Source organism: Tarenaya hassleriana, unplaced genomic scaffold (genome assembly GCF_000463585.1).
Source record: "Tarenaya hassleriana unplaced genomic scaffold, ASM46358v1 Cleome3, whole genome shotgun sequence".
Lineage (NCBI taxonomy): Eukaryota > Viridiplantae > Streptophyta > Magnoliopsida > Brassicales > Cleomaceae > Tarenaya > Tarenaya hassleriana.
The window spans coordinates 3,145,653-3,168,231 of NW_010966177.1; the positions used below are offsets into that span (position 1 = coordinate 3,145,653).

The 22,579-nt window shown below is 38.5% G+C and overlaps 6 protein-coding genes across 6 annotated transcripts in view; 4 read left to right on the forward strand and 2 right to left on the reverse strand.

Moving 5' to 3' along the window:
- The first annotated feature begins 1,040 nt into the window (after window positions 1-1,040).
- LOC104819055 (uncharacterized protein At1g04910) lies at window positions 1,041-3,760 on the forward strand. Its single transcript, XM_010548933.1, has 6 exons — window positions 1,041-1,879; window positions 2,177-2,345; window positions 2,446-2,535; window positions 2,661-2,944; window positions 3,035-3,293; window positions 3,370-3,760. The coding sequence occupies exons 1-6, from the start codon at window positions 1,185-1,187 to the stop codon at window positions 3,598-3,600; spliced, it is 1,728 nt and encodes a 575-aa protein (XP_010547235.1). The 5' UTR covers window positions 1,041-1,184; the 3' UTR covers window positions 3,601-3,760.
- An 818-nt stretch (window positions 3,761-4,578) lies between these two features.
- On the reverse strand, window positions 4,579-7,628 carry LOC104819056 (uroporphyrinogen-III C-methyltransferase). Its single transcript, XM_010548934.2, has 5 exons — window positions 6,828-7,628; window positions 6,595-6,672; window positions 6,403-6,472; window positions 5,542-5,819; window positions 4,579-5,018 (listed from the first exon to the last, which is right to left on the reverse strand). Exons 1-5 carry the CDS (start codon window positions 7,407-7,409, stop codon window positions 4,869-4,871), a joined length of 1,158 nt encoding a protein of 385 aa, XP_010547236.1. The 5' UTR covers window positions 7,410-7,628; the 3' UTR covers window positions 4,579-4,868.
- Window positions 7,629-8,558: 930 nt separating this feature from the next.
- LOC109116903 lies at window positions 8,559-9,025 on the reverse strand. Its single transcript, XM_019203173.1, has one exon. It carries the CDS (start codon window positions 9,005-9,007, stop codon window positions 8,822-8,824), a length of 186 nt encoding a protein of 61 aa, XP_019058718.1. The 5' UTR covers window positions 9,008-9,025; the 3' UTR covers window positions 8,559-8,821.
- A 1,371-nt stretch (window positions 9,026-10,396) lies between these two features.
- LOC104819057 (60S ribosomal protein L6-3-like) lies at window positions 10,397-12,021 on the forward strand. The gene is made up of 4 exons (XM_010548936.2): window positions 10,397-10,719; window positions 11,050-11,156; window positions 11,403-11,584; window positions 11,671-12,021. Exons 1-4 carry the CDS (start codon window positions 10,466-10,468, stop codon window positions 11,824-11,826), a joined length of 699 nt encoding a protein of 232 aa, XP_010547238.1. The 5' UTR covers window positions 10,397-10,465; the 3' UTR covers window positions 11,827-12,021.
- Window positions 12,022-12,803: 782 nt separating this feature from the next.
- Window positions 12,804-17,232, forward strand: LOC104819058 (chaperone protein dnaJ GFA2, mitochondrial-like). Its single transcript, XM_010548937.2, has 18 exons — window positions 12,804-13,063; window positions 13,163-13,256; window positions 13,385-13,459; window positions 13,564-13,655; window positions 13,767-13,850; window positions 13,941-13,979; window positions 14,103-14,210; window positions 14,384-14,428; window positions 14,519-14,606; window positions 14,900-14,964; window positions 15,054-15,128; window positions 15,319-15,391; window positions 15,498-15,589; window positions 15,677-15,748; window positions 15,898-15,954; window positions 16,319-16,367; window positions 16,581-16,647; window positions 16,801-17,232. Exons 1-18 carry the CDS (start codon window positions 12,977-12,979, stop codon window positions 16,895-16,897), a joined length of 1,359 nt encoding a protein of 452 aa, XP_010547239.1. The 5' UTR covers window positions 12,804-12,976; the 3' UTR covers window positions 16,898-17,232.
- A 2,415-nt stretch (window positions 17,233-19,647) lies between these two features.
- Window positions 19,648-22,579, forward strand: part of LOC104819059 (receptor-like protein kinase 5) — a 3,408-nt gene continuing 476 nt past the window's right edge. The window contains exons 1-3 of the mRNA XM_010548938.1: window positions 19,648-21,965; window positions 22,077-22,300; window positions 22,396-22,547. Of these exons, the coding sequence (XP_010547240.1) occupies window positions 19,648-21,965; window positions 22,077-22,300; window positions 22,396-22,547 (2,694 nt within the window). The remainder of the gene's footprint in view (window positions 21,966-22,076; window positions 22,301-22,395; window positions 22,548-22,579) is intronic.

Consider the following 22,579-nt stretch of genomic DNA (forward strand, 5'->3'; position numbering starts at 1 on the left):
AAATGTTACAAATATATGATATTTCCAATGATCATCTGGTCACTACCTTCCATTTGATTTAACTTGACAGATTCGAAAAGTGGATAATAATTATTTAATTTCATGCATCTGCATCTATCAATTATTGTTATATATACATTTACCAGATCGTGTACGGCACAACGGTCAAAACTAATAAATGCCCTAAATAAAAATTAAAACGATTGTAATTTATTCTATTTATTTATATTTAAATTTTTTTGATATATTACATGTCAGATTCACTGCTCTAAGCCAAACTATTTTGGTTGAAGTCGTTAATTTAAAAGTACTTCTCTAGTACGTTTTTATTTTATCTAATGCTAAAATATAATATAAAAAGAACACTCGGATTTTACAAAAAACATAAATTTTAATATATATATATATATATATATATGTATATATAAAAAAATTTAGGACATTCATTTGAATTTTCAATCAAAATACGTTATGCTGTTTGGAAACTTTAGATCTTAAAATGCTTGTCTGGCCATAATCAGGTCTTTTTAGTCGTTTGCATTTTTAGTATTTCTATTTACGCATATTCGCTGAATGTTTTAAATATTTTATAATTAATGAAAAAAAATTGTTCGAGGAAGAAAAATAGTAAAAAACACAAAAATCTAAATAAAAAGTAGGGAAAATCATAATATAAGCTAAATTTAATAAAAACCGAATTAAATCATATACAAATATATACAACCGAGATTAAATGAAATTCAAACTAAAATTTCTATTCAGAAAATAAAAAACTGAATTTCAAAATTCCAAAAGAAATAAATATACAGTCCGTATCCAAGTGTTGTACAGCAATGTTTCAACGGTGGAAAAGAAATTTAAAATTAGGCGGTACAAAGAGAGCGATCCATACAGAATCTTAATTAATAATAACATATCATTATCAAAATGCTGTTTTTATTAAATAGGTGTTAACGTAAGGAGGAAAAAAAATCTTATAATTATCAAAGAAATAAACCTTCGGTTTTTTTAAATAATCCCAAAAAAAACAAGATCATCGTTAGAAGGGAACTGTCCCAAAAGAAGACTACACTCTCTCTGTTCTTAAGATGTTCCTCGCAAGTTGATGAATCCATGTTCCCGCCGTCTCCCTAATTTCCGATCAGCATTTAGTCTTGGAGGGACATTGATCGGATCAAGTTCTAATGGCGACATGGAAGAACAAAACTACCAAGAAGAACAACGTCTGCTACATTTCAGTTCCTGCGCAAATCATCAACTCTGTTTCATCGTCTTCGCTTCAGGCTCTTCTTGATTCTTCTTCTTCCAAGAAATCTTCGAAGAACACGAAAAAGTCCCTGTCTTATTGCTTCATTTCCTTTCACAGAAACCCAAAGTTCTGGGCTCTCTCTCTGTTTCTACTTTCTATTTTAGGAATGCTGAAGCTGAGCCTGAGTCCTTGTCCCTTGGCCCCTTTCCATAAATACCCATCACGAGAAAGTCAACTTGAAAGGTCGGACGCCGAATCCCCTCTGGGTTTTGCGTATTCTCAATCAAACAGTACAAAAGTTGAGATTTTGAGGGCCAAGGATCAACCTTTAGCTACAACTTCAAAATCAGAAGTAGTCACCAATAATGGGTATGATCCCGATGACGAGAACGAGTTCTGGAAGCAACCGGATGGTTTAGGATACAAGCCTTGTCTGGATTTCAGTAGCCAGTACAGGAGAGAGAGCAGTCGAATGTTGAGAGAGAGGAGAAAGTATCTGATGGTGGTGGTTTCTGGTGGGATGAACCAGCAGAGGAATCAGATTGTGGACGCTGTGGTGATCGCAAGGATTCTGGGTGCCGCTCTCGTCGTCCCCATCTTGCAAGTCAACATCATCTGGGGCGACGAAAGGTAAGAAAAAAAAAGGAACCCTAATATTCCCAAAAAAAATCAAAAGAGACAAAGCAACTTTATGGTTTGGTATTGGCCTTCTCCATGATCTTCATCATCAGCGCATTTGATTTTGGGTTTTTCAAATCCATAAGAAAAGAAATGGCATTTGCTTGCTGTTGATGTAAGAGAATCAAGACTTGCACTTTTGTCTTGTCTGCTTAGTTTTCTTGTATGCAGAACCTTTTTGGGCAACTGAAACTGCCTTCCCTGAGATGGAAAAGATTCTGATTGTGTTTTCTGGATCGGTTCTTGCAGTGAGTTTTGTGATATATTCGATTTAGAGAACTTCAAGAGGGTTCTTGCCAACGATGTCAGAGTCGTTTCGTCGCTGCCCTCGAACCATATAATGACTAAACCGTCCGAGGAGACTAGGACGCCGCTCCATGCTTCCCCTCAATGGTTCCGGTCTCGCTATCTGAAGCGTGTAAGAGATTCTTGTTCTGATGAATTTGTCAATGGACAATCATGAAAACGAAGTTACGGTACTCGAAATTCTAACTTCTCCCCTTTCTTGTTTCTCGCAGTTCAACAGGGACGGAGTTTTGCTTTTAAGAGGGTTAGATTCAAGACTCTCTAAAGACTTACCTTCTGATCTCCAGAAGCTCCGCTGTAAGGTACTTTCCCGAGACCGTCCCTGTATGGATCCGACATTACTTACTTGGCATTGCAAAGGTTGTATTTTTATTGTCAAAACTCATTTGGTATTTGCCAAAACTCGTTGGATCATGTTTCTTCTCAGGCAGCATTTGAGGCTTTGAGGTTTGCTCCAAGAGTTCTGGAGCTCGGAAACAATCTTGCGCAGAGGATGAGGAGCAAAGGGCCTTACCTTGCTCTTCATCTTCGCATGGAGAAGGACGTGTGGGTGAGGACGGGCTGTCTTTCTGGTTTGAGCCCTCGATACGACGACATTGTGAATAACGAAAGGATAAAGCGGCCTGAGCTCTTAACCGCTAAATCCAATATGACATCTCGTGAAAGAAAACTTGCTGGTCTCTGTCCATTGAATGCAAAGGAAGTGACCAGGTAATATGAAGCTGTTCCCTGTGGATCAATCAGTAGGTCCTTCCAGAGTCTTTTACAAGCTTTGATCTTTTTCGTTTCTATCTTCTTTAGGTTGCTTAGAGCCCTCGGGGCACCGAGAAACGCCAGAATATACTGGGCAGGAGGTGATCCGCTTGGCGGGAAAGAAGCTCTGACTCCATTCACAAGGGAATTCCCTCATTTCTACAACAAGCACGATCTTGCATCCCGTGGTGAGCTCGAGCCTTTTGCAAAACGAGCGTCTTTAATGGCTGCCATTGATTACGTAGTCTGTGAGCAGAGTGATGTCTTCATGGCATCTCACGGAGGGAACATGGGCCGAGCAATTCAGGTATCCTCCACCGTTATACCAACGTTGTCCGAGGCAATTTCACTTCAAGATTCTGAAAGCAAGATTTTCCTTGCAGGGTCACCGGGCATATGCAGGGCACAAGAAGTACATCACACCAAACAAAAGGCACATGCTCCCTTACTTCATGAACACAACAATGGCCGAAGCCGAGTTCGATAAGGTTATAAAGACATTGCACCGAGATTCTCTCGGGCAGCCTGAACTAAGGACAAGCAAAGCTGGAAGAGATGTTACTAAGTATCCTGTCCCAGAGTGTATGTGTAATAAATCCACAAGCAGAAACTGAGACATTTATTCTTTGCACATAAAGTTCCTCCTTCCATTAGCTCGTTGCACATATTATACATCTACACATATCTTAGGAAATAAGATACCATTAGATCATTTTGGTTCCACCTTTTGTAAAATCCTTCAGGCAATTTTATTTATACGGATTATTGCCCGTATACAGAGACATTACTTTGGTAGATAATCTTGATGGTCTCTCGCAGACACTTGATGGAGATTGCTGTAAGGGACTCCTCTTCCTGTGAGTCCCGGTTCGGAGAACGGGTTCATGAGCTCGTACGGAAAAATTCCGGGCCCTATTCCGTTCTTCAGACTCAAACCTCTGTTCCTCTCATCGATAATCCTCTCGAGCTCGATATATCTCGCTTTAAAGCACTTAAACGCAGCGTTAACCACAGGAACTTTAACCCACGATCTCCTCTGGTTTGTCCCTGATGTAACTCGTCTGGTGAATGGCTCGACAAGATATCGTAAACAACCATCATTTTGGTCGTTTGGAGCTTCGAAAGGAAGATCTTCAGAGCTGTCGAGACGGTTTCACCGGGAAGCTCTTGCACCCCTCCCCTTCTGGTTCCCCTGTTGGCATGTTGGCTCGTGCCGAGTTTGGGCGGTTAGGGAAGTAGCCGTGACAAGAATACCGTCCGAAGTTGACAGCAGAGTGATGGCCAAAGCTGACCCAGATGATGATGCAAAGAACTTGGATCAGATCATCATTAATGTCGAGAACTGATCACCAAGTTTTGCCCTTTCTGTCACCGTCGCCTCTGGTTCTACCTGTGTCCACCACGTTTGAAGCTCGGTTTCTGACATAACTATGGCTGTTTCCTTGTAGCAGCGGCTCACATATTCGGTAACCCATTCCTCGATCGCGTCCCAGAGGATTATAGACCTTCGCTCGCGAAAGGTTGGGTCTTCGATTGTCAGCTTCAGACCGTGCTTCCCTGTCGGATCCTCAATTGCCGTTCCCCTGATGTGATTGGATTCACGGTAATATTCTTTTTATCGTTTTTTATTACTGAATGATTTCAGGACTTTTTTTTTCCAGTGTTAATTAACATCGTCTCCGAAAGAATCGAACGACAACAACAACAAAGAAAAGGATTCTTCCTCCAACAATGGCAGCTTCCATCAAAACACTTCAAAGGTTTTTTTGCCGATTCCTCAACCCTCACCCGGAAGACACAGATCACATATTTTCAGTTCTTCCGCCGAGAACTTGTTATGGAGGAGCTCCTGTTAGATTGGTAATGGATGGAACATGAAAAGCTATGCGGTCTGGATAAGACAGGACGCCTCTTCTGTGCAATACGGCCAAAAGGGGGAGAGTGCTACGACTTTTCCAATGACGATGAGCGTCGGCGAAACCAGCTTGGCTGACTCGATCTCGTCCGCAAGATCCTTCAGCTCCGCGAAAACCTGCTCTCCCCCGAAAACAAATTATTCAACTCAGATCACTGTTATTCAAGTGCCTGGGCAAAAAAGCCCGAAATTCGGGTATCTGGCTATATTATACGAGGTGAGATCGGGTTTGGATGAAAACACGAAAATCGGATTCAGATTCGGATAATGTGATTCAAAACATGTATATCCGAGGGTACCGAATGAGGAGAAATTACCTTTTTGCCCATAGTTTTTAAATACCTACAGACAAACCCAAGGTTCTAAACGGAATGGACTTGAAATTTCGGATACAATTTGGAGCAATGCCCTAGTAAATGACAAATGTTTTCCAGAAAAAAAAAACGAAATTTCATATTTATACCTCATGCTCGGTACCGGAAAACTATCTTGGATACCCAAGATCGGATAATATCTGATTGAAACCTAAGATATTCGGGTTCAGATTCGAATAACCCAAAAATCTCGAATATCCAACCCATGTCCATCCCTACTTGTTGGTTCTCTTTGGACAAGCTCGATAAGAAGATTTTGGGCTTACCGTACGCTGTTGAGGAGTGGTTCCACGTTCGATTGCGGTGGCAGGTGTATCACCCGGAAGACCATGATCCATCAGCTTTCGAGCAAGAGAAGGTAAAGTTCCCAAACCCATGTAAACGACGAGGGTTGTTTCAGGGTCGGCTGCATTTTCCGCCACATAAAGAGGGTCGGTCCCTCCTTTTCGGGAATGACCCGTAAGGAACCGCACGCTGTTTGCAATACCTCGATGGGTTAACGGAATCCCCAGCTCTGCCGCTATCCCCGAAGCCGCGGTAATACCTGCAACAGGCAAATGTCAGCTCCCCCGAGAACCGTACAGTCGGAATAGGAACGATTATTATGTTTGGCAGACTTCTAACTGCATCGTCCCCCCCCCCCCAAATGGTAACCATGAAAACACTTTAAAATCACTGAATAGATATAGAAGACGATAACCAAGACTCGGTAAGGATAGCCGTCATTCTTCACTGGACAAGTTATCAGAAATTCTAAATCGAAATCGCTGCGAAAATTCGAGCATATGCAAAACCCATCATTGGTTATAGCTATTTCATTTGATTAATCTGGCAAACATGGATTCAGAACTGATGGAAAGTTACCCATGAAAACACTTTAAAATCACTGAATAGATATAGAAGACGATAACCAAGACTCGGTAAGGATAGCCGTCATTCTTCACTGGACAAGTTATCAGAAATTCTAAATCGAAATCGCTGCGAAAATTCGAGCATATGCAAAACCCATCATTGGTTATAGCTATTTCATTTGATTAATCTGGCAAACATGGATTCAGAACTGATGGAAATGTAATGTACATTGCAAAAGGACATAAACTCGGTGAATCGATGAACATCGTAGTTACCGGGTATAACTTGAACTCGGATGCCCTGCTGTTGCAGAAAGTCCATTTCCTCACCGCCCCTTCCGAAAACCTACAAAGAACAAGAACAAAGAACAAGTAAATTCAACGTCAGCGTTTTACATTCCAAGACCTTTTCCCACATCTAAGTGAAGGGGCGGTGGTTAATCGAGAACTTTACAAGCAAAAGCTCACCAGAGGATCACCTCCTTTAAGCCTCACAACAGTGGCACCTGCTTCAGCAAAACTTAAGAGTAGCTCATGTATCTCCTCCTGCGCAGCAATTTCATCGATACTATCACATAACTTCCAAAAAAATACCAATAACCAGAAGACCAAATCCGATATCTCACTATCCCCAGTCCTGAAATTTGGATCAAGCAGACGATTTCCAAAGAGGGTAGCCAAAAAGGCTGAGACTTTTTTACCTGGGTTCTGCTATGATAACCGGCGGTTTTCCCGACATAAAGAAGCCTAGCATCAGGACCAACCAAATCCAACACATCATTCGACACAAGCCTGTCGTAGAGCAAAAGATCGGCGCTTTTGATCACTCTCACAGCTTTGAGTGTCAGAAGCTCAGGATCTCCAGGTCCTGTCCCGACCAGATACACATCTCCGGGCCCACAGCCGCCGCCATTACCACCTCCTTCGCAAGATCTTTTTCTCTTCTCTCTCAACACGGCCAATAGCTTCTTCAGCTCGGGCAGCTGCAGAGCGATGTCGTTTTCCCTGGAAGAGAAGTTATCGGAAGGGAGAGAGCAGGAGAGAACCGGCGACGGAGACGGAGTAGATGGGTCGGGTTCCACCGCCTTGTACAGCCATTGATCTCTCTCATATCTCTCCAATGAGTGCTTCTCCGTGAACGGAGAAGAAGACCCAGATGGGTTTTTGTAATGCAAAGAGGCAACGAGATTAGGGTTTATGGAATTAGCCCTTGCTCGTGGCCGATTTCGGAAATCGGATGAGGGAAATTTAGAAGAAAGGTGGAGTCTTTGAACGAGGGCCATCAAGAACAACACAAGGGATTCGGATTCTCCGCAAATTCAACCCCAAAATGGGAGCTTGTAAGTATATATATGATGGATACAAGCACATGTACACACCTACCTGTATGGTATATATTATATGCACATGCATCAATGGACAGAATTCGTATTCGATTTGTACTTTTTCCAAAGAATGAAAGGGCGGACAGAAGAAAAGGTACCCCTTTGAGGCGTTGAAGAGGACAGCCGGTGCTGCTGCTTTAGAGATCAAGTGGAGGAGTAAGGATACATATGTAAATTCGTGTATAACTCTGTGGGACCCACACATGGATTTTTTTTTTTTTACTATCGTGTGTGTTCATCTGTATTATTAACCGGGACATGATTCGAGGTTAGGTTCACGACAACTGGTACAGTCGATCTTAAGATTCAGTTCTCCGGTCAGTAAATTCGCTCCAAATCGTGTAATTTGTATTAATATTTTTCTGCTCCATTTAAAAAATTGGATTTTTTAGATATTATATTTATATTACATTACGCGACCTTCTATTCATATATATATATACACAGGATAAATATTGAACAATATAAATATCTAAATAGATAATTTGACAAATTAAATTACCGTCTTTTGTTCCTAATTTTGTTTTGGGATTAATAATTAATTGTTGGAGTTGGCTCATGGGGCGGTCAAATCCGGTGTGCAATTGAAAACGGCAATATTAAATTAAATTTTGATAGCGGATGTAGGCATAGTTACGACGACAAAATTCAGCCATAAATATATTTGATGCAAAAAAAAACAAAAAACAAAGCCACCATTGGGCTTTGACGGAAATCATGCTCGCAACTTCTCCAATATTTACTTTTCCTTTTAGCAAACCAATATAAATCCGATTTTTATTGATATAATTTTGAATCGGAGTTTATCCAAATTAGGCTCACGGTTCACCATCATCACATCTATAATCCAAATTAACCAAAACCGTTCGAGTTCGGTCCATTTAGTATAAAATCCCAAGAACTCAAATCCAGTTACCCACCGATAGATCTAAAATTATTATTTTCAAATAATAATAATATAGGATGCAAAAATGTGTTTTAGTTTGATATCATTTGAGATAAAATTAGTTTGCAAAATATATCCTTATTCTTCTCGGTCCATCAAACCCACTATCTTTTGGTTTTGTCCAAAAAACTACAAAATATTTTGGTTGAGCAAAACAATCATTAAACATGTTTAATATTACATATTTATATTTGATCATGGACCGTCAAGACAATGCAAGAAACGTAGACATAACAAGACATTCGTCTGATTTGTTCTCCTACTTTATTGTTTGGAAACAAAACTACCCATGTTATGATTCTCCATTACCTTTTTTTGTCATCGCAACACACGCTTCGAAAGTCGTAGATCCGAACGGATGATTCTACAGACGGGAGAGGTTCGAGCCGACGGGGAAGTAAGTCACGACCACTGGAGCTCGTGACGATTTCGGTTTGCCCTTCCGCTTCTCGAAAGATGATATTTTCGGGGTATCATCCTCGTCGGAAGCGACCCGAGAAACGGGTTTGGGAGCGAAGCAACAGAAGAAATCCGAGACGAGAGACATCATTGGAATGACTGGCTGTGAATGAACAATTCAAGCACTATACACGAAGAAGGCTATATATATATATATATATATCGAGGACGTTGTGTAATGTAATGAATTATAAGATACGGCCTTTGGAACATTGTTTTTGTTTTGTCACTTTCTTTTGTCCTTATGTCTCTTAAAATTCAAATGTGAATCACATGATTTTTGGATGATTCATCGAAGATAGAATAGATATCGTCGACGCATGGACCGCAAGTTAACTTATGAACGTGGTGATATATGCATTCTATACATACAACATCCAACTGTTATCTATATAAATGTTTGATTTAACTTTAGAAACAATTAGTATCAATGATATTCGAGTTTTTGAATTGGTGAATAATGCGAAATCCTCGATGAAGGCATATATATCGCCGCCGTAATTTAAAACGGAATCTACAAAATCATGAACTTTTATAAAGACGGTTGAACTAATTTTCTGCGACTTAATTAACGTTTTTTTTTTCTGTTTTTTCCCCTGTTAGAACGGTTGTTTTCGTGTTCTTTTGTCCCCTCCAGCCAAAATTATTATACGTATAAGCCATGCATGCATGCATGATGTATCAAAATTGTTGGTATTTATGGTATTTGTAGGGTAAAGCTACTTTCCAAACTAAGTTCAGTCTCCAATTGGGAAGGAACATTAATATGAACTTTTTTAATCTTCTAAAAGACATAATTGAACCGAAAATCCAGTGGACTTTCGAATTATAAAAAATATATATATATACAGTAAGAACCGAACCGAAAAATATGGTATTTTTTTCTAATTCAAACTGTGCAAAATTTCTGAACGATATTAATTTTAGAAAAATCGAATTTTCTGTAATTAAATCGAATTAAAAAAACAAAAAAAACCGAATTTTTTAATAACATCTAATTTTTTTTAATAAACCAAAAGTGAACCGAAACGAATATAATATAATAACTGATTGATACTTATTTTTGTAAAATCGATAGAATTGAACCGAACTATTCCCAATTTTGACCCGAACCGAATACTGAAACGACCACCCCTAAATTCTAGACAAGTTCCAATATTTTTAGAATTTTTTTAAGGGTATGTTCAATTTATTATTTTCAAAATTTTCCCCTCTTACATCAAAATATATTTTTTTACACCTTTTCGTAGGAATTTCTTTTACGAATTTTGAAAAAATGCCAAACGGATATTGAAAAAGAGTATTAAAAAAATGGAGCTCGGCCTGTTTATATACGTGGGCCCAAATTTAGACCCATAAATTACGGGGCTGGGTCCAACCCGGTGAGAAAACCCATTACACGAATCATCTAGGGTTTTGGTATTCCATTTCCTCTGTTTTCCGGGTCGCTATATATAATCACCGCTGATAAATCCAACTTCTCTGCTTCTAGGGTTGAGCCACTCGGAGAAATAGAAAGAGGAAAGCGAAAGCTCAATCACCATCTCCAATGGCGCCGAGGAAGACACAGAAGGTGAACAGAAACCCCGATCTCATCAGGGGAGTCGGAAAGTTCTCTAGATCGAAGATGTACCACAAAAGGGGTCTGTGGGCTATCAAGGCCAAAAACGGCGGCAAATTCCCCCACCATGATCCCAAGCCCAAGCCGGAGGCTCCCGCGGAGAAGGCCCCCAAGTTCTATCCCGCCGAAGACGTGAAGAAACCGCTTGTCAACAAGCGAAAGCTGAAGCCCACCAAGCTCAGGTACTGTTGTTTTCATTTTCTGGGCAGCATTTTTTGGTGGATGGGATGCGCGTTTTGATTTTTGTCGGTTTGGGAGTAGTGGGTGTCTCTCGATTATGCCGGATTTTAGTGCCTTAATGACGATTGTGTGTCTTTAAGTTACTTGGATATGTAGATAAGTGAGCGCTCTTGCGGTAGGGTCTGTATTGAGTCACGAAGTTTATAGATTTGAACTTGTGTATTTGAGGGTCAGCTGTTGTATTTTTTTATAATCTATAATTTATGTGTTGAATGTTTTGGCGAGAATTGTTGTTACCAATTTTGGATATAATTTATGTGTTCTCCAATCAGGGCAAGCATTACCCCAGGGACAGTGTTGATCATTTTGGCTGGAAGGTTCAAGGGAAAGAGAGTTGTGTTCTTGAAGCAGCTTTCTTCTGGATTGCTTTTGGTCACTGGTGAGTCTCTGTCTAAGCCCTTTTTGAAGCACCTGTAGTTTTTCTTGAGAAAGTTCATGCTGTGTCTTGACCCTTTGGTTGAAATGGCCAATGCTGCAACTTCTTATCTCCCTTTTTTGTTTTTTGTTCTGTTTAAAAGCATATTGTTTATCAATGATCTTGGATTTTGGTGCTCGTATTTGGTGCTTTTTAGACATTTTCTTTCTTTAAGCTGGTGTTTCTAATTTGTTTCTTGTGACATTTAAGGACCATTCAGGGTCAATGGTGTTCCATTGAGGCGTGTCAACCAGTCGTATGTCATTGGAACATCGACCAAGGTTGACATCTCTGCTGTCAATGTCGATAAATTCGATGACAAGTACTTTGCCAAGGTTGCTGAGAAGAAAAAGAAGAAGGGAGAGGGCGAGTTCTTTGAGGCTGAGAAGGAGGTTTGCTTCTTGAACTTTTGCTTTGCCCATATGCAATCTTGTGCCCGTTTTTACTCATTTACTCGCATCTTCCACCAAATCCACAGGAGAAAAAGGTGCTCCCACAAGAGAAGAAAGATGACCAAAAAGCCGTTGATGCGGCTTTGATCAAGGTCATTGAAGCTGTTCCCGAGCTGAAGGCTTACATTGGTGCCAGGTTCTCTCTGAAACAAGGGGACAAACCACATGAGCTTAAGTTTTAGATTCCCGAGATTTTTGTGTATTAGGTTTTGTTTTGTTTTATCTCTTCTTGCCTTATTTACGCCGTACCAAACTTGGTTTTACCTAATGTACTCAGGGGCTTCAGGTGTTATATTGATGTTTAAGAACACCCTTTGGCATTGTCTTTGAATCAACAGTGTCGCTTGCTTTGGCCAATTATGTTGTTTCTTATACTATCTTCTGTCTGGAAAAGGGTTGTGAAGAGGGTCTCTACATTTCGTACCAAATTGCTTCTGTTTATTTCTCTGATAGAATTTGGAACCGGTTTTGTGATTTGGGTTTGGTTTAGCTTTTCAATACCGGTTTAACTGATCAGAGAAATAGGCCAGATGAACCCGGTTAACCAGAAGCAAGCTAATCAATCTAGGAACAATACTGCAACAGTCTGGATAAGTTCACGCTCCTATCTATTTCTTTTTTGTGCTTTATCTTAAACGGGCAAAAGATGGGAAATTTAATAACATATCCTCGCAAACTTCTGAAACTTTTCTCTCGTTTTCTCCCATTTTCCCTCATTTTCTCTGCAATTCTCGGAACCTCAGAAACTTCGACGCACAAGTATGGAGTTGTGTTGCGTAATCTCGTTCTTCTTTTACTTTCACAAGAAACAGAACATATTCTGTTAAAGCGCTTGGTGTGTTTTTTATATATACGAGACAGCAATCTCTTGAAGAAGTTGCTTGGAACAGAAGGCAATTCTCTCCTGAACTAGGGTTGCCTCTGATAATACAAAAAAATGAAGCTGGAGAAATTTTCCTGCACCAGTACAAATTTTCTCTCGGATTTTCCGGGCAGCCAAACAGAATCGAGGCGTTTGAGATGACGAGACAAGACAATAGACTAATGATATTTGGGCCCATATGGATTCATTTTATCGGGCCGGTCCGGGTCGGGTCGGGTTATATATAAACGGTCAAACCCGACAAATTTGCGTCTCCAATTTTGCAAGAAGGGTTTTTTCCTTGCTCGTGAGTAAACAAATCTCGAAAAAAAAAGTTTTGCTGCTTCTACACAGTTCTCAGACAACCTAAGGGGGTTTTGGCTAGGGTTTAAGACTGGCTGCTCTGTCTGAGAACTAATAAGAGAAAGAGAGCAGAGGACTGGAGATTGAACTTCGACAGCGCCCTAAAAATGGTCCCCGTCAATGGCGTGAAGGTTCTTCGATCGTTGACTCGTCGATCCCTCTCCTCAAGGCTTCTCGAATCCTCGGGAAATTTGGCGAGTTCTCCTTCTCCCCTTCGTTTAATTAAAAATCACGGTTGTTCTTCGAATTGATTTTTCATGGTCCGTTTCTTTTATGTCTTTGGGATTCTTCAGAATCTGAGGCAAGTCTTTGGAGGGACTTATCGGAGATTCGGTACGGGTATTGGCAACCCTGTTACAGTGATTGGAAATTACGCTGCAAAAACCGGTAATTTTTTCAGTTTTGCTGTAAGAGAGAGGTGAAAACATTCATGAGCCCGATATCGGAGTTGGTTCTGATTCATTTGGTTTGATTTATTCTCAAAAAGGGCTTACTCTTTGTTGTTTTGAATGTAGGAAATGATCGGAGATGGATGATCTTTGGAACTCTTAATGCCAATTTGGGCTCTACGAGGTCAATTCATGGAACAGGTAGGGTTGGAGATTCCTTACTTCCGAAAATTCTTAGATCCTGTCGTAGTTGAGTCTCGTTACAAAGTACCTGGTTTTTATATTTTGCCCATTTCGGACACCAGGTCAAGCATTTATGTCCGCCCAGGATTATTACCAAGTACTTGGAGTGAACAAGAATGCCACAGAAGGTGAAATAAAGAAGGCCTATTATGGGGTACGGATCCAATTCTACAGTTGAATGCCTTCATGTTCTAATTGTCCATATATGTAAAATAATCATTTAAATCTTGATTGCTTGGGTGGTATTGTTTGTAATATTTTTCAGCTTGCAAAGAAACTCCATCCTGATACGAATAAAGACGATCCAGAAGCTGAGAAGAAGTTCCAAGAGGTCACAAAAGCGTATGAAGTGAGTTTTATATCTTGGACTCCAAGAACATTTTGTATTGATATTTTACATTTACATATTGAGCTAATTTGAGGTTTGGGTATTTGTCAGGTTTTAAAAGATAAGGAGAAGCGTGATCTTTATGATCAGGTATCTGGTTAGATAGGTTTTCTTGGATTTCGGTATAACAAGATAACCTGTTTTATGTCCTTTTCTAGATTTTTATTCTCTACCCTTTTCAGATATGATTGAAGTTTGTTGTATTCTTTGTAGGTTGGGCATGAAAGTTTTGAACAAAATGCTACAGGTGGTTTTCCGAATGATTCGGGTTTCGGTGGTGGGTTTAATCCGTTCGATATCTTTGGGAACTTCAATGGCGATGTAATTAATATCTCCTGTGCACTTCCTTTAATGCTTAATAGTAGCATAAGAAAATTGTGGTTAGGAGGCCTTCGTGTCCATTTTCTTGTTTGCAAATGTTGCCCGAGATGTCTTCTTCTTTAATTAGCTTGACCTTTTAACATACATGTTTCAACTTTTACTCTGCAAATCAGATATTCAACATGTTCAGACAAGATATTGGAGGCCAAGATGTCAAGGTACTACAATCTACTTATTTTCTTTGGGATATTCTCTGTGCTTTAAGTTTAATCTGTTTCTTCTTGTACTTTGGTCTTTATAATTGTCAGGTTGCGGTTGAACTATCTTTCATGGAAGCTGTGCAGGGATGCTCCAAAACTATTACATTTCAAACCGAGGTGGCTTGCAATGCTTGTGGTATGTTCACATTACTAGAAATTAGTTCTGAACCCTGTTGGAATTTAATGTAGTAGGAACCTAACTCAAGCAGATAGATTAAAAATTTAACCATGATATTGTAATTTTATAATGTGGCTAGGTTTTTTAATAGAAAAACTATTTTGAAGCATATTGTTCCAATATGATCCATATTCTTTCCCATATTAAGTAAATCACTGTAAATTCTTGTCATCAGCATACTGTATCTTTCTTATTGTCCCGACAACATATGCTATACACAATGTTGTTTTATTCCTGTTTGGTTTTATCAGGTGGACAAGGCGTTCCTCCTGGTACAAAACGTGAAAAATGCAAAGCCTGCAATGGTTTAGGAATGGTCAGTATCCAGTTGAATAACTTTAAGCTGTTTAGCATTGTAATTATGCCTTTTTTCTGATTTACTTATGTTACTGCTGCTTTTTTCAGACAACAATGAGAAGGGGTCTATTAAGCATCCAAAAGACTTGCCAGAAATGTGGTGGAGCTGGTCAAACTTTCTCGGTAGGTCATCTATATGATAATTGCAGTTACTTATTTCATAGTTTTATACCTATCCGTATATTTGTCTCTGTCTATGTGAAAACATGCCCTGCTTATGTTCATATCATTCCAAGAAATGATGCTTAACCAGGTTTGTAGTCTTGTAGAGTTATCTGAATTGCTCATCTATTTCTTGTGTTGACTGTACTAGAGCATCTGCAAAACATGTAGAGGAGCTAGAGTAGTTCTAGGACAGAAGACTGTCAAAGTGAATATTGACCCAGGTAATCTCGGTTTGCATATCATGAGGTAACTCGTAGAACTCTATGTAACTGTCTCAAATCCTTCAGGCATTTGGTTTTTGTTCACACATTAGTTTTACCCTTTCAGGAGTTGACAATAGCGAAACGATAAAGGTTTTGAGGTCGGGTGGAGCTGATCCTGAAGGAGATCAACCTGGAGATCTTTATGTTACCATCAAGGTTACTTGATTGAGACCAACATTTTGGTGGACATTTGTGGTGAATTGTCTCACTAAGTTCTCGATAACTGTCATATATCTTTTTCAGGTTCGGGAAGATCCTGTTTTCCGTAGAGATGGAGCAGATATCCATGTGGATTCCGTTCTAAGTGTCACCCAGGTAATGTAACTGGTCATTCTTGTCATTGTAGTCATGAAAACTTAAGGATGTTTTTATAGTTAGGCTTTGTTTCACTGCATTGCTTGTGAAAGTTAATTTATGCTTCTGTTTTTGGTCCTTATTGCGAGCATATTCTTGTTTCTCATCAGGCTGTTCTTGGAGGAACCGTCCAAGTACCGACCCTCACTGGTGATGTCGTGGTGAAGGTTTGTAAGCTTTTTCTCTTCTTAACATGTAAAAGATTTACCCGATGGGTCGAGTCAACGGCCTAAAATCACAACACTTCACTAATGAAGCCAGAGTTTTCAGAGAACTTCCTAAACTCTCTAATTGAACAATTCTAGTCTTTATCGACCAGCCGAGGAAAAACAGATGGGTCAAAATTCTGAACTTCAGTATTCCTATTGTTTGGTTAGAAAGGTTCAGATTTTGTTTCTACTGGCTCAACATCATCGCTGGTTGATGAGAGAGGATTAGGGGTTTTCTTTGTCGATCCTCGGGACTTTTATATTTGTACGACTCTATTTAGAACTTTCCCGATAAACTGAGATCGGAACTCTCTTGTTGCAGGTTCGTCCTGGAACCCAACCCGGTCAGAAAGTAGTTTTGAGGAATAAAGGTGAGATCTTTAGCTCACGTTGATGGTTCAGCTAAGCAATACACCCAAGAGAAAAAGAGAAATTTGAGCAGATTACCTAATAAACTCCGAGGAAAGCAAAATGAGAAGATTACTTCACAGAAATCCAATAATTCCTCACTGCTCAGCAGATTTTTATTTATTTAATAAATCGATCTCGAAAGTAAAGTTTCACGCTTTTGGCCGAGTTAACAGGTATTAGGCCAAGAAAGTCATCAAGATTTGGGGATCAGTATGTGCATTTCAACATCAGCATCCCAACGTAAGTGCATGATAACCATATGAAACTCTTCTTGCCCTTGATTTGTTAATCCAGAGTCCTAGTGGTCAAGTTCTCTATCTAGTATGTAGACCCACTTCCCTGATGATGATGACGAGTATGATGATGATGATGAATTTCCTTTGTTCTTGGCAGAACCATAACTCCGAGACAGCGGGAACTACTGGAGGAATTCAGCAAGGAAGAACAAGGCGATTACGAGAGATGCACTGCTGCAGGAGCTTCCCGATGAAGTATGAAAGCACAAAACCGTTCCTTGGAAAGCCGTCTCCGGCCAGATTTTTGAGCGAAATTTGATTGGATTAAGAAGTAGTTTAGGTAGTAGAATCCGGGGTTTGCCGCCTTGTCTTAACTACTGGAATTCAACAAAGCAAGAGTGCTTTGGCAAAGCTTTGCTTTGCTAAAAGTGCAGACACAAACTGGCTTTTGTGTTGTTTATGTTTTTTTATACTAAGTTGTTTTACGGTTCATGAGAGACCAAAATGATGTATATGCAACTTTGTGCCGTTTCCATATAATTAGAGTCTAGTCATGAGACAGACGAATATAACGTCGTTTATTTAACCATGACTTAAAAAACTTCTTTTTTTTTTAATCTAAGTGTAATAGATTAAAGTTTTTTTTTATAAATATTATAATTATGGTTTATATGATAAATCTGAGAGAAAAACCTTTCAGAATTTCCAAACTTATAATTTGGTGAAATAATAATTTCTATATTTTTTTGTGTTTAATTATTGTCAAATTTGAAAAAAAATGACTCAATAATTTTTAATGTTGTATATTGGTATTATAGTAATTTTTAATATAAATTGATGAAAATAATACTGTTATAAAATTTTATTTGACATATGAGGTGTAATCCCACATTACAAACCACGTAGGTTTCACTAACAATAAATAACGGTTAAAGATGAATTCGTCTGATATTTTCAAATAAATTTAAAAATTATTAAGTCACTTTTTTACATTTAAAAATAATTAGACACAACAAAAAGTATAAAAATTATTATTCCACCAAATTACAAGTTTAAGAATTTTTAGAGGTTTTTTTCTAAATTTAAAATATATAATTTATTTCATGTAAATATAATCCTAATTTATTCGTCGTTTTGCATACATTTTTTTTCTCTTGTGGAAAATCGGTTTTTTGGGATTCATTTGAATCTTCAAACCACTAATACGCTTCTTAGGTGTATACACAATCAATGATTATTTAACATTAAAAATCATATAACTTTTAATAAAACTGAAAGTTTAGATTCAGATACGTGACATTTTATTGGTATCTATATTATCAATTGAATAATATCGTGTATATATATTTATATACGTGGAGTTCATGTATATGTATAAGTTGTTTTATCAACTTATTAATATATATAGATTTTTTTCTTTATTTTTATTTTCTAGTTAACTTTTAATGATTGATCCTTCATTTATACTCAATTCTCAATGTTGGATCTTTTATTTTCACTTTCCCAAAACGTTCTTGCCTTTTGATTTCACAGTGGATGTTATATGGTATCTATTAGATTAAACCATTAAATTAAGTTGATTATGTTTTAAAAAATAGTAACAAAAAAACCATCAGCTGTCTTGTTTACACCACAAAAACCTTATTAAAAACCATCAACTATATGTTCAATTAAAAACATTTACCAATTATTAATTATAAAAAACATCAATTATATCATTTATTTAAAAAAGCTCATATAAGTACCTAATTTTTTTTTTTTAAAATTATACAAAATAATACATTAAATTTTATTTTGATAAATAATATACGAAATATTAAAATATACCAAGTGAACGTACCGACTCCTAAAATTATGTCAAATTAATATTTCAACTCGTAAAATTGAGGTCATTTTTTAAATACGATCTATATCGATTTAAATATTTAAGGTATTATATTGCTAAACTAAAATTTTAAGTATTTATTTGTCACATTTGTTATGAGATTTTTTCTTTATTTAAAAATATTTTATTTTATATTTATTATAAAAAAACTGTAAATTATTTATTTCAATAAAAAATTACCAACTATTAATTGTAAAAAAACCATCAACTATATAATTTATTCAAAAACAATCTTTTACTTTACATTTTTTATGAAAAAAATCAAATATTTGTTTTATAAAAAAAAATGCAACAACTATGTAAATTAGCTAAAAACTCCTACTTCAAATTTGTTGTAAAAATATATAAATTAAAAATTACATCAAATGTCTAATTTTCTAAAAAAAACTTTTATTTTAATTATAAAAATTCATTAATTTATATAATATTGCAAATAAAAAATTCTTCTTTTATTTTACTTTATAAAATATATATCTCTTATATTATAAATTTATATACAAATTGCACATTATATAATATTTCAATTACCATTTTTATATGAAAAATCAAATTGATATTTTATAATATCTCAAATATTAATATATAAAAAAATTTAAATATAATATTCGTAATCAATAAAATATATTTAATTTTAATTATAACATTTGTATACAAATTTATTATTTAGTGGATAATTTTTAAAATTAATTTATATAAATTATAAATATTATAATGTGATGAATTTATATAAATATTAAGTTTTTTATTGTGATTTTTAAATTTTTGTAATATATAGGTATATATTTATGTATAAATTTTATAGATTATAACAAATTAAAATAGAATTATTTTTTGAACAATTTAAATAGTTATGATTTTTTTATTAAAATTAATAGTTGGTGTTTTTTTTTATAAAAATTTAAAGTAAAACATTGTTTTTGAATAAATTATATAGTTAATGGTTTTTTGTATTCAAAATTAATAGGTGATAAAGTTTGTACAAATTTGTCTGGTACAAGTGAAACAGTTGATGGTTTTTTGTCTAAATCCAAAATAGGAAATCTATACATTTTGTGTTAAATTATATAAATCACAGTAGTATAGTAGGATATTTCTCTAAAGAATCTAGGGATCACCGAAATGACGAAAAAACCAGATATCTATCTACGAAGAACTGTTGCCATCGTCACCGCCGCGCTTCTGCTCTCATTTTTCCCGCCATCTCTCTGCTCGAATGTCGAAGAGACAGAAGCTCTGCTTCGATTCAAAGCCGGCCTCTTCGACCATTTCAACGCTCTCGACTCATGGAATCTCTCCACCTCACCCTGCAGGTTTCGCGGCGTGAAATGCGATCCTTTTTCCGGCGCTGTCACCGAGATCTCTCTCGGCAAAACCCAGCTCTCCGGTTCCATTTCTCCGGCGATCTGTGCTCTCAAGAACCTATCCACGCTATGGCTTCCATCGAATTTCATCACCGGAAACATCCCGCCGGAGATTGTCAACTGCACGAATCTTAGGGTCCTCAATCTCACCTCCAATCGGCTCTCCGGAAAGGTCCCCGACCTTTCTCCTCTAAAATCCCTGGAGATTTTCGATCTCTCGACGAACTTCTTGACCGGAGAATTTCAGAGCTGGGTGGGGAATCTGACTCGGTTGGTTTCGCTCGGTCTTGGGAATAATCGCTACGATGAAGGTGAGATTCCTGAGAGTCTTGGGAATCTGAAGAACTTGACTTGGCTCTTCTTGCCTCGTTGCAACTTGCGGGGATCAATTCCTGAATCGATCTTCGATCTGACGTCCCTCGATACTTTCGAAATCTCGAACAACGCGATTTCGGGGGATTTTCCGCCGTCGATCTTGAGATTAGTGAGTCTCACCGAGCTCGAGTTCGGCAGCAACAAACTGACCGGAGAGATTCCTCCAGAGATCGGAAATCTGACCCGCTTGCGCGTGCTGGATATTTCCTCGAATCAGTTGAGTGGTGCATTACCTGACGAGATCACGAATCTAAAGGAGCTTAGGGTTTTCCGTGGCTACCAGAACTACTTTTCCGGCAAGTTCCCCTCTGGGTTCGCCTCTCTAATTCATCTCCATACCCTTATCATCTACAGAAACAACTTCTCCGGCAATTTTCCGGCCAAAATCGGCCGGTTCTCGCATCTGAACACAGTAGAAATCTCGCAAAACAGGTTTTCAGGTCCGTTTCCTAGGTTCCTATGCTACCAAAAAAGGCTCCGACATTTGCTCGCTCTGCGAAACAAGTTTTCGGGCGAGTTTCCTGGGTCTTACGCAGATTGTAAATCACTCCTGAGGCTAAGGATCAGCAACAATCTGCTCTCTGGTCGCATTCCGGAACTGTTTTGGGCTCTACCGCGCGCTAAGCTGATTGATCTCGGCGACAATGGCTTCACTGGAGAAATCTCTCCTTCAGTCTGGTTATCCAAGGAACTGAGACTGCTAGTTTTGCATAACAACAAGTTTTCTGGACAGATTCCGCGTGAACTTGGAGCACTGACATACTTAGAGAGATTACATCTGAGCAACAACAAGTTCTATGGTCAAATTCCGGCAGCACTCGGAAATTTGAGGCAGTTATCGTCTTTGCATCTTGAAGATAACACTCTTACGGGATCGATCCCTCTCGAACTAGCAAACTGCATTCGAATGGTTGACCTGAATCTCGCTCGGAACTCATTGGCTGGTGAAATCCCCAATGCTTTGTCGCAAATGGTTTCTTTGAGCTCGCTGAATCTCTCAGGCAACCGTCTTACAGGTGTGATACCCGAAAATCTCGTGGAGTTGAAGCTGAGTTCCATTGATTTGTCTGAAAATCAATTGACGGGAAAAGTGCCTCAGGGGCTTTTAGCCATGGGTGGAACTGCAGCGTTCTCGGGAAACGAGAGATCTGGTTTGAGCACATGTAGCAGTGACGAGTACATTGAGCATAAGGAAGACTTTGAATTAGTAGTGATTGTGTCCTTGGCTCTAGCCTCTGCTGTTGCTGCCTTTGCAATCATTTTACTCGTGGTGCATTGCAGAATTGTGAATGCCCGACAAGAGGATGGGAAAAGCGACAATCTTGACGCAGAAACAGAATGGAAGATCACATCTTTCCATCAAATCGACTTTGATACTGATGAGATCTACAAGTTAGAGGAAGATCATCTGATTGGGACTGGAAGCACCGGAAAAGTGTACAGGGTCGACTTGAAAAGGGGTCGTGGGGCAGTGGCAGTAAAGTGGCTGAGGACAGAAGGTGGTGAAGGATCCGAGGTCTCTGCTGCGGAAATGGAGATTCTTGGGAACATCAGACACAAAAACGTACTGAAGTTGTATGCTTGTCTGAATGGATGGGGTTCAAGCTATTTGGTGTTCGAGTTAATGGAGAATGGAAATTTGTTTCATGCCCTTCATCGAAACATGGAAGGCGGGTCGCCAGAATTGGACTGGCACAAAAGGTACTACTCTATACTACATTCAATACGACCTTTGCTTCATCTGCTCAAAATTCATAAGCACCCAGTTGGGGTGAAAGATGACTAAGATTCGGTTTATAATGATTGCAATAGGTACAAAATAGCGGTGGGGACTGCAAAGGGAATTGCATATCTGCATCATGATTGCTGTCCTCCGATCATCCACAGGGACATAAAGTCGAGCAACATCTTGCTTGATGCAGAATATGAGCCTAAAGTTGCAGACTTTGGTATTGCAAAGATTGACGATGATAGCAAGTCTTGTAAAGGGCGTGAATGGAACTGTGTTGCTGGGACTCATGGATATATGGCCCCTGGTAAGGTTACCGTTCCATCGAAACACAATTCGGATATGTCCAAACCCTGAATCAGACCGCAGAGCTAAGTTGGTTTTCGGATGTGATGAATGCAGAGTTTGCGTGTTGTTACAAGTGGACGGAGAAGAGTGACGTGTACAGCTTCGGGGTCGTGCTTTTGGAGATGGTGACGGGTCATCGACCAGTGGAAGAGGAGTACGGAGAAGGCAAGGTCATCGTTGACTGGATATTGACTCAGATTCAGCAGGATCGGCTGAATCTCCAAAGGGTGGTATTGGA